The 16,780-nt window shown below is 45.4% G+C and overlaps 1 protein-coding gene and 1 pseudogene across 1 annotated transcript; one reads left to right on the forward strand and one right to left on the reverse strand.

Moving 5' to 3' along the window:
* Positions 1-1,817: 1,817 nt before the first annotated feature.
* Positions 1,818-3,937, reverse strand: LOC148346144 (protein Jade-1-like). Its single transcript, XM_088325645.1, has 2 exons — positions 3,917-3,937; positions 1,818-2,828 (listed from the first exon to the last, which is right to left on the reverse strand). The coding sequence occupies exons 1-2, from the start codon at positions 3,935-3,937 to the stop codon at positions 1,818-1,820; spliced, it is 1,032 nt and encodes a 343-aa protein (XP_088181771.1).
* A 9,314-nt stretch (positions 3,938-13,251) lies between these two features.
* On the forward strand, positions 13,252-13,388 carry LOC148346145 (U2 spliceosomal RNA; annotated as a pseudogene).
* Positions 13,389-16,780: the final 3,392 nt, after the last annotated feature.

The raw sequence follows: 16,780 nt of genomic DNA on the forward strand, positions 1-16,780 counted from the left end.
ACATCATTCTTGCTGTTGCATGTATTCCGTTACTCCCCAAGCCTGCACAAAATTTAGTCATTTTATTCATATTTAGTTTATTTTTTCTTTTATTAGCATGTTTGGTATTGGAGTAATCCAAAAGTCATTGAAAGTAATCAAGTTAAAGTAACCCTACCCAACCCTGTTTCTAATATAGACACCACGGCCTACTGAGGATAAGCAGTGGAGATAATGGATGGATAGTTGAGCATTGCTAAGTTTCTTGAAAATACTTGTTTCCAAGAAGGCTTCTGAGAAAAACGCCTTTTTGTGAAGGGATGAATTTTGAGCAGAACTTTCACTTTGGTGCTTTTTATTTTGTGATACCTCCCGCATCTAAAGTCAAGTCATGTTTAATTGTATAGCCCTTAATCACAAGGAGGCTCAAAGGGCTTCACAGACTATTGCAAACTACAGACTATCATGACACCACACCCTGATCTAAAAATTATATGAGGGCAAGGAAAAACTCAAAAATCTCAGCATAAGGAAAATAAAGACACCAATACTGTCACAGACCAGGACCGGAGACGGGACCCAATTGCGTTCGTTTTTCTCAGTTTTTATGAAGAAGGAGAACAGGACTTGCATCCACGATCCGATGATCGTCAGTCACGGGTGGCAGATAGCAGGAATGCGGAAGTGGCACTTTTGTGTCGAGCGAAGGTAGTCGTTGACAGCGAGAACAAACAGGTCGATGGCCGGGGCGGAGGAGCAAAAACATAAACGGGTCCAGAAAAGAGGTCAGCAACAGGTATCGGGCAGAAAACGGGGCAGGATGGAGTCAGGAGTCACAAGAGTTTGCCTAGCGTGCAGTGTAGGTTCACAAAACGATCCGTCGAGTGTTGTCAGGAAGGCGGGGGTTTAAAAAAGAGGAAGCGTCCACGGCTGTTGGCACCAACGAAGCAGACTCAGGTGCCCCGCATCAGTAATCATGACAAAAAGTTTGCATAAACACGAGGGCACCTTGCACGCAAATTAACATTTTATTGCAAGAAGGCGGAACTTTCGCATGAACTTTCCAAGACATTTTCAGCGCCCGATTTTTCTGGTGATGTGATCACACTATTTTGGACCATGGCACTGCACCTAACGCCACCTGTCTCAGCCCCGACGATGACGAAGGACCTTCTTTTTAAAAATAAAAACTCTCAGAGCGTTAACAATCTGTACTTATCCTCACTGCTTCACTATGCTTATACTCTCCATACGTAGCTAGTTACACATAATCGCTGGATACGGGAAGCAATATTAGCAAGTGAGGGCTCTTTGATGTGTAGACAACGATCTGATGAAAGCCTCTAATGCCATCTAATGGTGATTAAGGATACTAAAATCATTCAGCTTCCCAAAGGCAACACTTCATAATAGTTGCTTGCTTGCTTATTGCTCCAGCGAAGGTCGGGGGGTCCCGTCCCTGTGCGTTGAGCCGACCAGATGAACCAGGTTTATCCAATGCTGGCGGTCTTGTGCCAGCTGTTCTGCATCCTCTACGGCAACTCCGTGTTGTTGGAGGTCGCCCGCAACGACGTCGAGCCATCGAGTGCGGGGTTTCCCTCGTGGTCGTCTCCAGCCTGCGGCCTTTGGGTCAAACTGGAGAATGGCTCGTGTCGGATGGTCTGGTGGTAGACGAAGGACATGGCCAAACCAGCGGGTGCGGCGTTGTGCGACCAAGGAAGATGCTTGGGGCTGGCACGTGCGGGCTCTGAGCTCTTAAAAACCAGCAAAAAACCAATGTAGCGAGCAGAGACGGGATTTGTCCAGAAAAATAAAACCGCAGATGGATTTTTAGGGTGTCAGGATGCCAGGACCCCCCGTCGGATGATGTCGGATCCGTAGCGTCGGCCGAGGGAGGCGTCGCCCCTCAACTGGTGGGAGTGGCAGCGCTTCAGGCAGGGGTCGGCCACTTCGGGGCCCCCGTCCTCGTTTTCCGCCCCTGTTCGGAGTCGGGTCCGGGGTTGATGGGGCCGCGGCGCCTCCGTGTTGGTGACGGGCCTTAAGAGTTGCTTGTTCTGTTCCGGTTCGGTTTTCTCGCTGCGCTTGGGAATCCGGAACTTCCCCCATCCTTTTAAGGACCCGTTGGCGGAGAGCTCAAACTTCCGGTGATTGTAGACCCCCGCGTTTCCCGAGCTATCGGACGACCTGATATCCACCAGGCGGATGGAGGCCGTTTTATCCAAGTGCTTGGAGCCGATCCGGTTTTTCTGAGATCCGCAGGCGGTCCCGGAAACGGTCCAGCGTTTCCTCTTCCGGTCCTCCTGTTCAGGTTTTTCTTTTCGCTGTTCGGACCCCGGCGTTTCCTTGCGTGCGGGTTTCCTATGCAGTTTTACGCCGACGCTTTCTTGGGAGTTAACCTCGGACTTCTCGTGCCGGAAAACGGGGTCATCGTGAAGTTGGTTGGAGGTCTGGGGGTCTGGTCTTTGCGAGGATTTGGCCCCAGTCATCGTGGCCTCCTCCTTAGGAATTGTCAAGGAGTCACAGAGTCCTTTACTCTCACACGACTTCCCTTTGTCTTGCTTGGACCGTCGTTTGGTCTTGTGTCCCAAGTGGCTGCAGGGGGCCTGAGATGGCCCCCCTTGAGAGCTCAGGCGGTCCAGAGAGAAAAGTCGCTCTAAGTTGCTCTCGGATGGATCCCCACTGAGCAGTTCTTGGTCGATGAGTTGGACTTGGTGATGGAAGATCTGCTCCTGAACTCGCCACAATGAACGTTTCATCTTCTCCCGCCGGGTCACCATGTAGGTCAGGTTGCGGACCCTCTCCAGATCTTGTCGGAGATGCGTAAAGAGCTGCAGACGCCTCAGCAGAACCTAAAAACCGCCTAAAACCAGAGATTCTCCGCAGAAGAGCCCTGGCAGCATCTGCTCTGCAGTCTCTCTGGAAACCACTCTGGCGGCACCAGACCATCGCACGCAAGACGAAGCTCCGCATTTACAACCTCGCCGTACTCCCTATCCTGCTTTATGGCTCAGAAACATGGCCCCTGAACGACACCCTGGCCACAAGAATCGATGGTTTTGATAGCAGAGCTCTCAGAACCATCGAGAACATCAGGTGGCCCCAGCGAGTCTCCAATAAAGAGCTCATAATAGTTAAAAAGAAATAAAAACAAAAGGCACTCTGGGACAGTGCTTCTGAAAACATATTTATACCTTATGTCACTGAATTAGATTTTTATTTTATTCTTCTCAAATGAAATTTTTGCTTTAAAAATCACGATTATCCCAGGAAATTATTCTGGGTTGTGGGGTACACACTTTTGACAATCTAACATAGTTTAAGGCAATGGATAACCAATTTGTTGCCCAGAAGAACCAGCTTGCCTCCTAAGGCATGGGTCGTCAACCCAAAATGTAGAAAAAATCCATATTGCCCCCCCCCAAAAGCCATGGGTTTAGAACCGCAAAAAAGCTTTGTATAAGCTTTGTATAGGCAACACATATTATATATGTATACTGTATATTTTTATACAAATTGGAAAACTTTAAGAATGTATGTGTCATGTTTGTCTCCTATATAAATCATATCATTTTCCATTATCAAAAATGTTTTAAAAAATTTTTAAAGGCAACTGGGAGCGCCGAAGATTAGTGAGTTTAAGCATCTGGCAATGATTTCAGTATTATAAATAAACAATATATGACATTAGTGGCTTTGATCAGATCTTTATCCACACATCGAGGACCCCCCACTTGGTAGTCTTGCGTCCGGTATCCAGCGATTATGTGTAATAGCTACATATGGCGAGTATAAGCATAGCGAAGCAGTGCAGTCAGAAAAACGAATATATGGATAATTACAGATTGTTAACGCTTCGAGGTTTTTCCTTCTAACAAGAAGACAATGTCCCTTCGTCATCATCAGTTCCAGAAAGGATTAATCAACTGATCTCAAATACCTCGTTGACAGCTCCTGTCATGATTTTGTCCAATGACTGTGACTCTCCTGCCAATTTTATCAGCTGCTGTAAACAATACCTATCACCCTAGAAATAAATCCATACATAAATAATAGTCCACAGAACACTGTAGGGATTACACAATCTGAGAATCCAAAGAAAAAAAGAAAAAAATCCGTGTTTAGTGTTTTTCCTTTTATGCCGCTTCAAGGAGGCAACCAGCTGAGCTCTCAAGGACGATTTGGTCTCCAGGACCATGCATGGTGTGGAGAAGATCCTAGTGATCAGTCCAACTTTTACAACAAATATAAACAACGTTGGTAGAAATAATTTGAACCATCTGCTGGATTTAGATTCTTGCTTTTCAAATTAACCTCTGAATGTCAAGTCCTACTAAGACATTTTTCACAACTTGAGAAGGACACAGTCTCAACGAAGACAAATGGATTATACACTGTCGACCACAGGTTACTTGGTGCTGTACTATAGACTGTATACTATATAGAACGCTCTGAGTTAAATTTGTAAAAGTTATCTGGACATTGATTAGGAATGTATTTTAGCGTGTTCGTTGGTTCTGGATTCCAAAAACGCAGGTTTTTTTCAAATAGAGGCTGAGAACAGATGAGCAGTTCCTTCGAAGTGTTATTATATGTCAAGAGCCGGAACAGGATCAGGACCCAATTGCGTAAAGCTACTCACACAAGCCTTTTATTTTACGGGAAATGGGGCGTCATGCAGGTTAGGAGCAGTCTGGAATTGCTACTCAAAGAAGTAAGACGAAATTAACAAATAAAACGCATCTGATGTTACATAGTTTAAGTTATATAAATGTCATGGTTGCTATGGCGCCCGATTGGCCCCTGCCTGCGTGGAGCCAGTTGCGGCTCTTTGACAGATTGGCTTTCCGTCTAAGCTCAGTGCTCTCACTCTTCCTTTGTCAGTTCGTCAACAAACCTCTGCCCCGCAAGATGTGGGTTTTGACTTGGTCCTGTTTCCTGTTGGTATTTTGTCCTGTTTACTATTGGTTTCCAGTTTTGTTCTCGTCCATTTTTGTCCTGTTTATTATTCTCTCCAGTTTTTGTTCCCTTCTAGTTTGTCCTGTTTAATTTCGATATCCTGTTTCATTATCAATCCGGTGTGTCCCGTCCTGTCCGGCATCAACCCCATCTGTCCGATATCTACTCGGGCAATTGGTATCAATTCCGTCGGCCTCTGGCTTCCTAGCATTTCACGCCAGACTGCTGGCTAACGTGCGTGACTCCCCATTTCCTGTAAAATAAAAGGCTTGTGTGAGAAACGTCACGTGTTTGGGTCCTGATCCTGTTCTGGTTCATGACAATAAATTAAAAACTTAAGACAAGAAAGTACATAATCCTGACTAGGTATGAGCAGTGACATTTTTCAATATTATAACAATGTGTATAGGGTTTATTCGTCTTTTTTGTTACCACTTTATGGGGGTTAGATTCAGCAGTTTGAACAGTAGGTGTCACGGAAGGGGGTGAGACCGGACCTCTGTCACGAAGGGGTGACCGGACCAGAACGGAGGCAGGAGGCAGGAAGGGAGAACTCAATTGCGTACGATCAAAGCTTTTATTTACCAAAATAAAAGTTGTCCAAAAACTCCGGGACAAAACAGAACAAAAACATTCTTACACTCAGAATGGTCAGGTACAGGTTTCCTCCGACTTAAACTAAACAGGACAAGGCATAACAGAACAGAAAAGGTATAATGAGCCAACACCCGCAATACCCACAACCCAACCTTAAGTAGCAGCCATGCAATTAGCTGATCTGCTTCAGCTGGTGACCAGGGGGCGGGGCAGACCGGTCACCACTGCGACCATGACAGTAGGAACAGTACTCGCTCCTCTGTAGTATGTACTCCATTGTGGTGTATTTATCTCATTTCTTAAAATAGTACATGTCAAGACTAGAACGGAAACAGGACCCAATTGCGTACGTTTCTCACAAGTTTTATTGAAGAAAGAGAAAGAGTTGCGCCCACAATCCGGTGATTGCTGGACGCGGGAAACAGGTCGCTCTCAACTCGGAAGTGGGACTTCCGTGGCGAGCGATGGCAGTGTCGGGAACGGAAAAACAGGTCAGTAGCCGGGACAGGAGAGCAGAAACGTGGTCGGGATTGGAAGCCAGTCCAAGCCAGGAAAGGATAGTAGACGTCGTCGAGGACAAAAAAGGTCGAAAGCTGGGACAGGAGAGTTGACCTGATCAGGATCAAAAACGGGTCGAAGCCGGGGGACAGACAGGAGCAAAAAACAGGTTTGAGTCAGGGTCCAAAAATGCTTGCCTAGTGTAAACTGAGGTTCGCAGACGGACTAAAAAGGGACAGACACAGGAGTGGGTTTAAATAGGGACAGGGAGCCATTTAGAGTCCGAGGCAGATGGCGCCAAATGAACGGGCACAGGTGCTTCACATCAGTACAGGGACCACATGTAATCACACTCCAAAAGAGGAACCACATTGATTTAGTTTTCATTTTATGAGTAACCGACAGTAATACTCAAAAAGCAGAATACATGTCATAATTCTAATGGTCGATACACTTTCATTCTAATCTGTGGTTTGGTGATTCGATGATGTAACTACTACTAGTTAATTCAAAAACACACGCATTGATTTACGTGATACAATGAAAAATAAATTAATTCGGATTAAAGCCAGAAAAAACAACACTTTAACGTGAGAAAAAAAGGAATTTCTAATACTGCTGTCAGGGTTTGGTGCCTGCAGTCCTTCTTTTGTCCAAAGGATGGCAGCTTTACCCATTTTCCAGTCCTCTTCACGTTTCCTCCTCCGAGGTGTTTGCAATTAGACAATCTGTCAGGACCAGAACAAAGACAGGACCCACTTGCGTGATTTCTCTTAGTTTTATTAGGAAGAAGGGAAAGGATCGTATACACGATCCGTAGATTGCTGGTCAAGGGGAGCAGGTTACTCAGACGTGGAAGCTGTATTTCCCTGGCGAGCAATGGCGGTGTCGAGAGCGGGAAAAAACAGATAGGTGGAGGAGCAAAAACGTTGTCAAGTTCAGAAAATGGGTCAAAGCCGGGAATCAAACAGGAATAAGAACAGGAGAGAGTCAGGGTCGGAAGGCTTGCCTAGCGCAGCTGAGGTTCGCAGACGAACTGACAACGGGTGACAGGAAGACGGGGGTTTAAAAACAGACAAGCAGCCAATCAGCGTCCGAGGCAGTTGGCCCCAAAGGAGCAGACGCGGGTGCCTCGCGTCAGTAACCCTGACACAATCAGCCACTTCTACTATGAATACCCTGGTCTCCCACCTCACTTTGCTAAACAGTTTTAATTCCTGAAGACTTTCACTCGTCAAAACGACAAGCTTTGCCTTCCGCTACCTCCTACCTCCTATGTTACAGTTTCTCCAATGCAAGACCTGCCACTCCAAACCTCTTTTTAAAGGTATTACCAAGTCTCCTTTACAAGATTTTCTCCTCCCCAAGGTTCCCTCTCAGGTCCCCCACTACAGTTTTCCCTCTACGTCCCAAGACCTGCCACTTCAACCGTCGTCTCAGAGGTATTCCCAAGTTTCCCTTTTCAAGATTTTGCCATCCCAATATCCTCTTTTAAGATCTCCTCCTCTCCTGTCCCGGCCCCACAACCCCGGTAAAGTCTTTTGTTGTTGCTGTTCGACCAAACGTCCCCCGAGTGGAGTTAGACCATGTCCCTTATCTCCCGCGTTTGGGTTTGTCCAGCACCTCGTGACAACAATAAAATAAAATGTTTGGGTGTAAAATAGATGAAAGAAAAACAAGAGAGGAAATGCTTTAAATGTGTTATTCTCGCCCATTGAGGTATCGAGAACCTGTTTGATTTTTTCCTTTTTCTTACGAAACCTGTCCAAAGAGAAGTTTGCTGGCCACCGAAGTTAACAAAATTGAGTGTCGCTTCACGGACTGGGCGTCCACAAGGTAGGAAAAGTTCATTATTCTCTTTTGTTCCGCTAACCGTTACACAATCCGTCTCCTTCCGGGGTCCGTGGGAATAATGGTTGCTGAGGTGCCTTGGAGGAGGTTAGTCTTCTCAACGGAAAGGGAGCGGGGAAGTTGATGGTGGATTGCTTGTGAGGCTGGATTGGGCCTGGTGTGACTTCATACATGGACCTTACTTTTGTGGAGCTCATTTTTTGTCATTTCTGCGCAAGTCATAGCGAGTCATGATGTTCTTTTAAATAGGCTATTTGTAAAATGATTGCCACCTCATATTCTGTATTGTCCTGTCTTTTTCCGACTGCCTGCCTGGTGGTGATACAAAGGAGAAGGACGATTTGAGATGAGTCAGCGGACCAGCGTCTGACCTGAAGCATGTGAACGCCTGCATGGACCAGTTGGCAGAGATGGGAAGCTGCGGCGTGGCCGTCATAGACTTTCTGGACTAGTTTACAGGCTGGGGGCGTCGCTGCTGTCATGCACTTTCCGGACAAATTTTCAAGATGTTACCTAGTGTTTACTATGTTTGTGTACTATACTGCTAAATGTAATTCACCCTGGTCATCCTGAAAGGGGGATACCACTTGTGAGGTCCCTTCTCAAGGTTTCTCTTTTTCCTCATGCTGAGGTTTTGAGTTGTTCCTTGCCCGCATGTTGGTTTAAGATCAGGTAATTGTGTCATTGTAATCCTGTGCAGTCCTTTGAGACATTTTTGTGATTAAGGGCTATATAAATAAATTTGACTTAACTTGACTTGTAAAACATGTCATCATCCGGATAGGACGTGGGACCTGGGGGATACCTCAATGCTTCCTCTTCACCAGTTTTATTTCCCACTGATAATGTATTTATTGCAAGCCAATCACAGTGCACACGTATAGACATAAACCATATACACACACACATATCCAAAAAAAGGGACAGGACCAAACTGCCATGCAATCTTTTGGGAATGTGGAAAAAAACCCAGGGAAAGAGTACCCAGGGAGAATATGCAAACTCCACACAGGAAGGCCACTAGATTGAATTAAACCCAATAAATCCAAACTGTGAGGCAGACTGTCAGGACCAGAACGGAAACAGAACCCACTTGCGTGACGTTTATCACAAGTTTTTTTGAAAGCGAGAGGAAGGTCTGCGCCCATGATCCGGTGATTGCTGGGCGCGGGAAGAAAGTCGCTCTCGTACTCGGATCGTGATCCGAACACGGAAGTAAATCTTCCGTAGCGAGCGATGGCGGTGTCAGGGGTGGAAAAACTGGTCGGTAGCCGGGACGGGAGAGCAGACGTGGTCGTGATCAAAACAGGTCGTAGCAGGAGACAAACAGGAGCAAAAAACAGGACAGGCGTGAGTCAGGGTCAGAAAGGCTTGCCTAGTATACACGGAGATTCGCAGACGGACCGACAACAGGGGATTGACAGGACTGGGTTCAAATACTGACAGGGAGCCAATCAGAACCCGAGACAGTTGGCGCCAAATGAGCGGGCACAGGTGGTTTCATGGCTGATATTTTTGTAAAAAGCACTTTAACACAGTGTTAGTGCCTGTTTATTCCAATGGAACTGTATTCCACTGCAGACAAGGTTACCCCTTTTCCTAACTCGCTTGTGAAAAGTAAAAACAGGCCGAGGTCAAAGATTCAAACAAAGAACTCCAGAACTGTAATCCATTATGAAGACACGTGGACCTCTGACCCTTATTTAATGTGAATCACTCGTGTTGATGCTGTCATGATTTCTGACGGGAGATTTTGATTGCTGCGTCTGCTTCAGGTTACCCTGTGACGTTAGTTGATCTGACTCACACAATGCCGACAGTGCATAACATGAAATATAACGTCCCTAAAATGATGCTCAATGTCTTGTGGGCCATCAACGGTATCTCATTTCATCTCATTAGCTGTACCGCTTATCCTTATTAGGGTCGCAGGGGGGCTGGAGCCAATCTCAGCCACATCAAAGGTATATATATATATATATATATATATATGAAAATCAGTTGGAGCTAATGTATTTGATAGTTCAACGTCCACCATGATTCTAGAAAATGTCTAAAAAGTGTGTCAAAGAATTTCCACCAATGAGTTTACTCTTCCTGTGTTTAGTTGCAAAAGGATTTTACTGAAGAATCCTTTTTTAGAAGCCAGTGAGAGCTTGGAGTTGGCTCCTTTTCAGCTCTATCATATTGGGTGCATCATGTTTCTCTTTTCTGTCCCGGTCTTTAGACACACGCTAGGCCAAAGGTTCGGCATCCCTGCAGCAGACGACTACAACAGACGAGCATTCAACATATTTAAAAATAAAGCGGGAGTAAAATTAAGTTTGGCTGTGGTTTATTCAATTATTGATAACAAAGTAAAACACACAGATAAATCCGGACCCAAATGCGTGATGTTTCTCACACAAGCCTTTTATTTTACGAGAAATGGGGAGTCATGCACGTTAAGCAGCAGTCTGGCGTGGAATAATAGGAAGCCAGAGGCCGACGAGATCAATACCAATAATGACCTTTTTCAAAGTATATGGCTCATTCAACTACTGTCTTAGCTAATAAGCCACTGATGCTACACACGGCTAGCATTAGCACGTTGGTAGTTGGCAAAGGCCTGCAAAATAGGAACAAGATTGAAACACACATGTATTCAGTGTACTGTTAACAAAAATCGTACCCCATTGTAGTTGAGATAGAAATATTTTTTGTAACTTGTCTTAGCCCCAAATTAAACCCTGATTAAAATATACATGTTTTTCATTTCATGTAACTTTTAGAAAGTATTATTTTAAAAATGGTTCCACTGGCAAATATTATTGTCCTATTTGTTTTTGGAATCTTTTACATACAAATCAAAAGGATAAAGTACCAAAAAAAGGCTACATTAGTCTGTTTTAATCTTTGAAATATGTGGAAATTCCCAAAAAATGCCTTTTGTCAAATTTAGCCTGTGTGTTTTTCAATAAAAAAGATGTATTTACATCTGGTGCCATTCTCCCTACTGACAATCACCATTGCCCTCTGCTGGCAGCTTAGTATTTACACTCCAGCATCGAGGTCATGGAGGTTTATAAATCATCAACTCTCTACTAATTTTTTTCCTTTTTGTTTTTAGTTATGGAGTGACGTTAGTGGACACACATGCTCCTAGGATTGATAATTGCATCGACCATTCCTTTCGATTTTAGTGACTCCAAACGCCACTGAAGGAGCCACAGCAATATCAACACAAGGTAAGTGGATGACGGAAAACCCCAGCGGCATGCACAAATCATCAGGTCGCTCGGCTAGTCTCTCCTTTCGCTGAAACCTGAGTGTCGATCCCCGACAAGAGGCAGCGAGAGACTCCAGAGAAACCCTCCCACCGCCCTTTTACTTTCTTGTTGATTTACTCGTTCCGAGACACTGCACAGGGGCACGGAGAGGTGACCCTTTAAAAGGTCACACAAACACATCTCACGAAGAGGAAGAGGCTTACCTGCATGTGGTCTTGCAGACTACCGGGTTTCTTTACATTTTGAAGTTTTTAACAGGAATCAGTTCCAAAGTAGAAGTGAGGAAATTTCTTAGAGAAGTATGACGGAAATACTAAGTGATTGACTTGTCTTCCGGTTGTCCAAAGTTATGAGTGGCATCGCCCTAGTTCAGGGGTTGGTAACCGAAAATGTTAAAAAAGCCATATCGGACCACAAATATAAAAAGTACAATCGATCTTTATCCATTGGAAAACGCAAAGAATGCTTCTGTATGTCCTGTTTGTCTTCCTATGGAAACCATAAATGTTTCCATCCATCCATCATCTTCCGCTTATCCAGGATTGGGTCTCGGGGGCAGCAGCCCCAAAAGGGAAGCCCAGATCTTCCTATCCCCAGCCACTTCTTCCAGCTCGCCGATTAGAATCCAGAGGCGTTTCCAGGCCAGCCTAGAGACAGTCTCTCCAGCATGTCCTGGGTGGCCCCCGGGACCTGCTGCCGGTGGGACATGCCCGGAACACCTCCCAAGGGAGGCGTCCAGGAGGCATTCTTATCAGATGCCCGAGGCACCTCAACTGGCTCCTCTCAATACGGAAGAGCAGAGTCACTCCCGGATGACTGAGCTTCTCACCTTATGTCTAAGGGAGAGCCCAGCCACCCTGCGGAGGAAACTCATATGAAATTAAATGAAATGATCTGCATTTATATAGCGCTTTTCAAGTCAATGACTTCCCAAAGCGCTTTACAATGTGCTTCACATTTCCCAATAGCGGCCGTGATCTGTGCTGCCATGTAAGGCGCTAACCTGCTTATTGGGGGTATTGGGGGTTCAGTGTCTTACCCAAGGACACTTCGGCATGTAACACGGACAAGCCAGGATTCGAACTGGGATCCCTAAATCCTAAAACGATCGCTCTACCTCCTGAGCTACTGCTCTCCAGCATGTCCTGGGAGGCCCCCGGGACCTGCTGCCGGTGGGACATGCCCGGAACACCTCCCAAGGGAGGCCAATTGTACCCGGGATCGTGTTCTTTCAGTCATAACCCACAATTCATGACCATAAGTGAGGGTAGGAATGTAGATAGACTGGTAAATCGAGAGCTTTGCCTTTCGGCTCAGCTCCCTCTTCACCAAGACGGAACCAGTAAAGGTTCTGCATGAAAGCAGATGCTGCACCGACGAGTCCATCAATCTCCTCTCCCATCCTACCCTCACTGAACAAAAACCCCAAGATACTTGAACTTCTCCACTTGGGGCAGGATCTCATCCCCAACCCGGAAGGATCATGCCACCCTTTTCCGGCTGAGTGTATTTTTCCATTATCAAATATTTTAGCAAAAGTGCCAGGGAGCGCCAAAGAGCCACATCCGGCTCCAACACTGCTGGTTGCCTACCCTCAGGAAACAATGGGATTGCAAATTTGTCCGGACACTAGCCCGAAGCCTTGAAGATGACAATAATTTTCTGTCGTCCAATTGGTTAGCGAAAAACTTTTCATTTGGTCAATCATGGTAAACATGATTATGCTTAGCAATATTGTACACATTTGAGTAGTTGAGAAGTTATTTTTAATACTCGAAAATTTTACCCGCTGAGATATCCCGTCCTACCCAAGTGTAACTGCGCCCTGGCCGCGACCATAGCACGTCATTTCTGCGTCATTAACTCGTGTTGACCACGTGTGCGGCACGCGTTTTAAACACGTGCTCAAACTTTTGAGCTGCTCAAAAGTTTTGAACGCGCCCAACCACGTGAAAATTTGCGACCGCGAGTAAAGCACAGCTCTATCTCGTGTATATTGCGGGCTCAAAACGTCTTATAGCGTCCTGGCGGCATCTGCTTCACGACTGGAAAATGAAATTGGGCTTGATATAGGCTTTGATGCTAGGTTCTTAGCTTGGCCTTAGCTTGGCCTTTTGTGTACTTTCAATGAAGTCACTATCTTTGATTTTTGCATTTCGGAGATGGAATATGAGCTTGCTCTGTCCACTCCACGCATCGGCCCGGTATTGCAGTACCTCCGGGAACGGTGCATTCGCAATGATCGCAGCAAGGCTTTAGGGCTAGGACCTTAGCTTGGCCTTTTGGCTGAGAGTAAGTGTCCCGGCTCCTAGGCTCTGTAGCGTATTATGAACTGACCGATAATGGATAATGAATAACGAAGATAGATCAATAACCCTTATACCCCCCCCCCCCCCCCCGTGTTCGAGCCTCTCTGCACTCGTTTAAGGATTTATACCCGCGCTCTGAAGAGTTGATCAGGGCAAACGTATTTCACGATGCTACTCGCGCGCGAATCTTCGAACTCGAGTTATGCACAGCTCTATAACGATTCAATGGCGACCTCAATACGTCCAATAGCGTCCGCCTCTAGGGCAGAAATTTCTGGCCGTCATTCAGCCGCAAATGTCTGTGTGACCGGGCCCTAAAAAAAAATGAAAAAAATCCAGAAATTAGAATAAACTTAAATATTTAATAGATAAATAAACGATGCAAATTGATATATTTTTGAAAATGGTATTTCCATTAACAAAGCCTGCCACCCCTGACTTTATGTCACTGGATGTGTACGTGTACTACAAAGTGCTTCCTTACTTTTACTGAAAACAAAATCGTGCCGCAGAAAACCAAAGCACCCCCTCAAAGTTTCATGACAGTGACAGCCTCAAGAAGTGTTTTAAATCATTGGAAGAGGCCCTCTCAGGGGTTCTGGCAGCCATTGTATCACTTGCAACACAACCTGCATGGAAATAGGATTCGGAGGCCTTCTTGATGCGGGAATGCGTTCGTACGGGAAAATGAGAGGCTAAGGGAGTTGGAAGGAGTGATGGTGGGGGTAAGAGGCTTTTTTAAAGAAACACATCTACTGAAGAAGCCAGCATTGTGATAAGTGTGGGAAGACCATTGGTTGACAAGGCCCCAAAAATAGAAGGGGGTCGCTTTGCTGAATAAAGAATATTGTCACCTTCACGGAAACCTTCACTGAGTGTAGGTCTATTGACACATGAGCACCAGGCCTTGATCTCAGCCAAACCTGTTTCCACTTGTCCGCTTCTTTATTTCTTTTAGCAAGCGACGGACGCCTTGCACCCGAGTCATCCCCTCCAAATAGGCTAATTGTGTTCAGTTGACCTCTTTGGATGCAACGGACCTCACGAGTTAATCATGCAGCAAAGCTTCTTAGTGACAGCCAGACCCTTAATTGCATGCCATCAATCTGGTCAGCAGCAAATCTTCACATTCCATCTGCATGGGAATGATGGGATGCCTGCTTTGGGTGAGGCAAATGTGCCACACTAGGCACAAAAATCAATAATAAAAATAGTTGACAATGAATTTTTGTCGCCAGACACGTTTTTCTAACAGAGAGAGACATCTATACATGAACACAATCTCTGCTGAGAGTAGCCAATAACGTCTCTTTGGAGCTGTACCACAAACATACAGAAATGGCAGCCACAACTTCATCTATGCATAGGGTTTTAGCCTAAATACAGCGACTAATAAGACAGCTTGAGAAATTTGCAAAGCACACCTTGCGGATCATGGCAGTAGATCGGTGACGCACCAACATGTAAAAGCACGTCAGACAGTTGAATCAAATAGAGTCTGAGTCTGCATTGTACTGTCATGATGACTGATTAGTATCACCTGTGTCCGCTCGTTGGCGCCAGCCGCTGGGGGCTACCTGATTGATTCCCAGACTCTTTTTAAGCCCGGTCCTATCACTCGCCTGTTGTCAGTCTGTCAACGAACCTCTTTTTCTACAAGGCAAGCACTTTGATTTTGACTCCCATCAGTCCTTCTTTTTGCACCCATTTTTCCACCCCTCCGTTCCTAATCTCCCCGTTTGTCTCTAGCAACGACCTCTTTTTTGACCCTGACCACGTTTGCTCTCCCGTCCCGGCTTACGACCTGTTTTGGATCTTGACCACGTTTTTGCTCTCCTGTCCCGGCTATCGACCTGTTTTTTTCCGTCCTTGACACCGCCATTTCACGGTCCGGAAGATCCAGTTCTGTATTCGGAACACGATCCGATTGTGTGAGCGGCTTGCTTCCCACGTCTAGCGAGCACCGGATCGCGGGCGCTGCCCTTCCTCCTTCTATCAATAAACTTGTGGTTAACGTTTGGGTCCTGATTCCGTTCTGATCTTGACATGTACATTTTATACACATATACTTTGCTGCAAAAGAGGGATTGAGACTGTACCTGACCAACTAATTAGAAATGAAATCCATGCAGTCCGAAGAAAAAACATCAGTTGCTAAAACTGTTTGATTTCAAACTGTTGAGAATCGTTGAGTACTTTGGTTACTGATTTTGCAGTTGACTACTGAATGTACTTTGCAAAATGGACGTATTTGTTTTACTTACAGTTTTACTGCTCCCATTGTGCCTTTTCTTGGTTTAAAGGGATATAAAGTGTATATCCACCCATCCATTTTCTGCATCGCTTATCCTCACTAGGGTCCCGCGGGGGTGCTGGATCCCAGCCACCTTTGGGCAGGGGGTTATCCTGAACCGGTTGCCAGTCAATCAGGGCACACAGAGACATACAACCATTCACACACTCATTTACACTTAGGGACAATTTGGACTGACCAATTAACACTCATAAGCACAGGGGAGAACATGCAAACTCCACCCGGGACGGCTGCGGAAGCTGGAATCGAACCCTGGATCTCAACCCAGCCTCTGTGCCGCCCAAAAAAATGTTTCCTTGATTTTAATGTATTATTTATTTGCCTAACCCTGAAAAAATGGACTGACTCTGTGCCTAATTGGTTGCATTTATATTCAATTTTCATACAAATCCAGAGAATGTTCAATAATAGATGTATTTTTCACCGTACCCACTTTTCATGTTTTTATCATCATCCACCACAAATTAAATCAACGTCATGCTAAATTTAAGAAAAAAATAATAATTACCCGATTATTCTACAAATCCTTTCAATAGTCAGTGACTGTTTTAACTATTAAAATAGACCTTGGTTCCAGCCTCCCCCCAAAAACTGCCAATCTCCAAGCTATTTGGGGTCCAAATGAAAAGGCCTTTGAGCACTTAGCACATTTCCCTTACTGTGAAGTAGTACCAGGTTTAAGACTTAGTCTGGTAGGTTCACCCTGGGCTAATACAGTTTGTTCCACATACCAAAAATGTCCCCTGGTGTGAATACTTGATGCAATTGGTTGGCCACCAGTCCAAGGTCTACTCTACCCCACATCTGGTCCAATGTCTGAAGGGATTGACTCCAGCTCCCCTACGACCCCAATAAAGACATGCGTTATTAAAAAGAATTGTTTGTCTTTAGCTTGGCAGAATGCAATAGTCCAAAAGTTTCCTTCCACATTGCAAAGGCATTTATGGTTCAGTAAAGACTTCAAATGCTAAGAACTGAAGACTGTTCAAAGAAGTGAACGAACTTTA

The sequence above is a fragment of the Urocampus carinirostris genome, chromosome 20 (assembly GCF_059441175.1).
Source record: "Urocampus carinirostris isolate Australia breed hairy pipefish chromosome 20, RoL_Ucar_1.0, whole genome shotgun sequence".
Classification (NCBI taxonomy): domain Eukaryota; kingdom Metazoa; phylum Chordata; class Actinopteri; order Syngnathiformes; family Syngnathidae; genus Urocampus; species Urocampus carinirostris.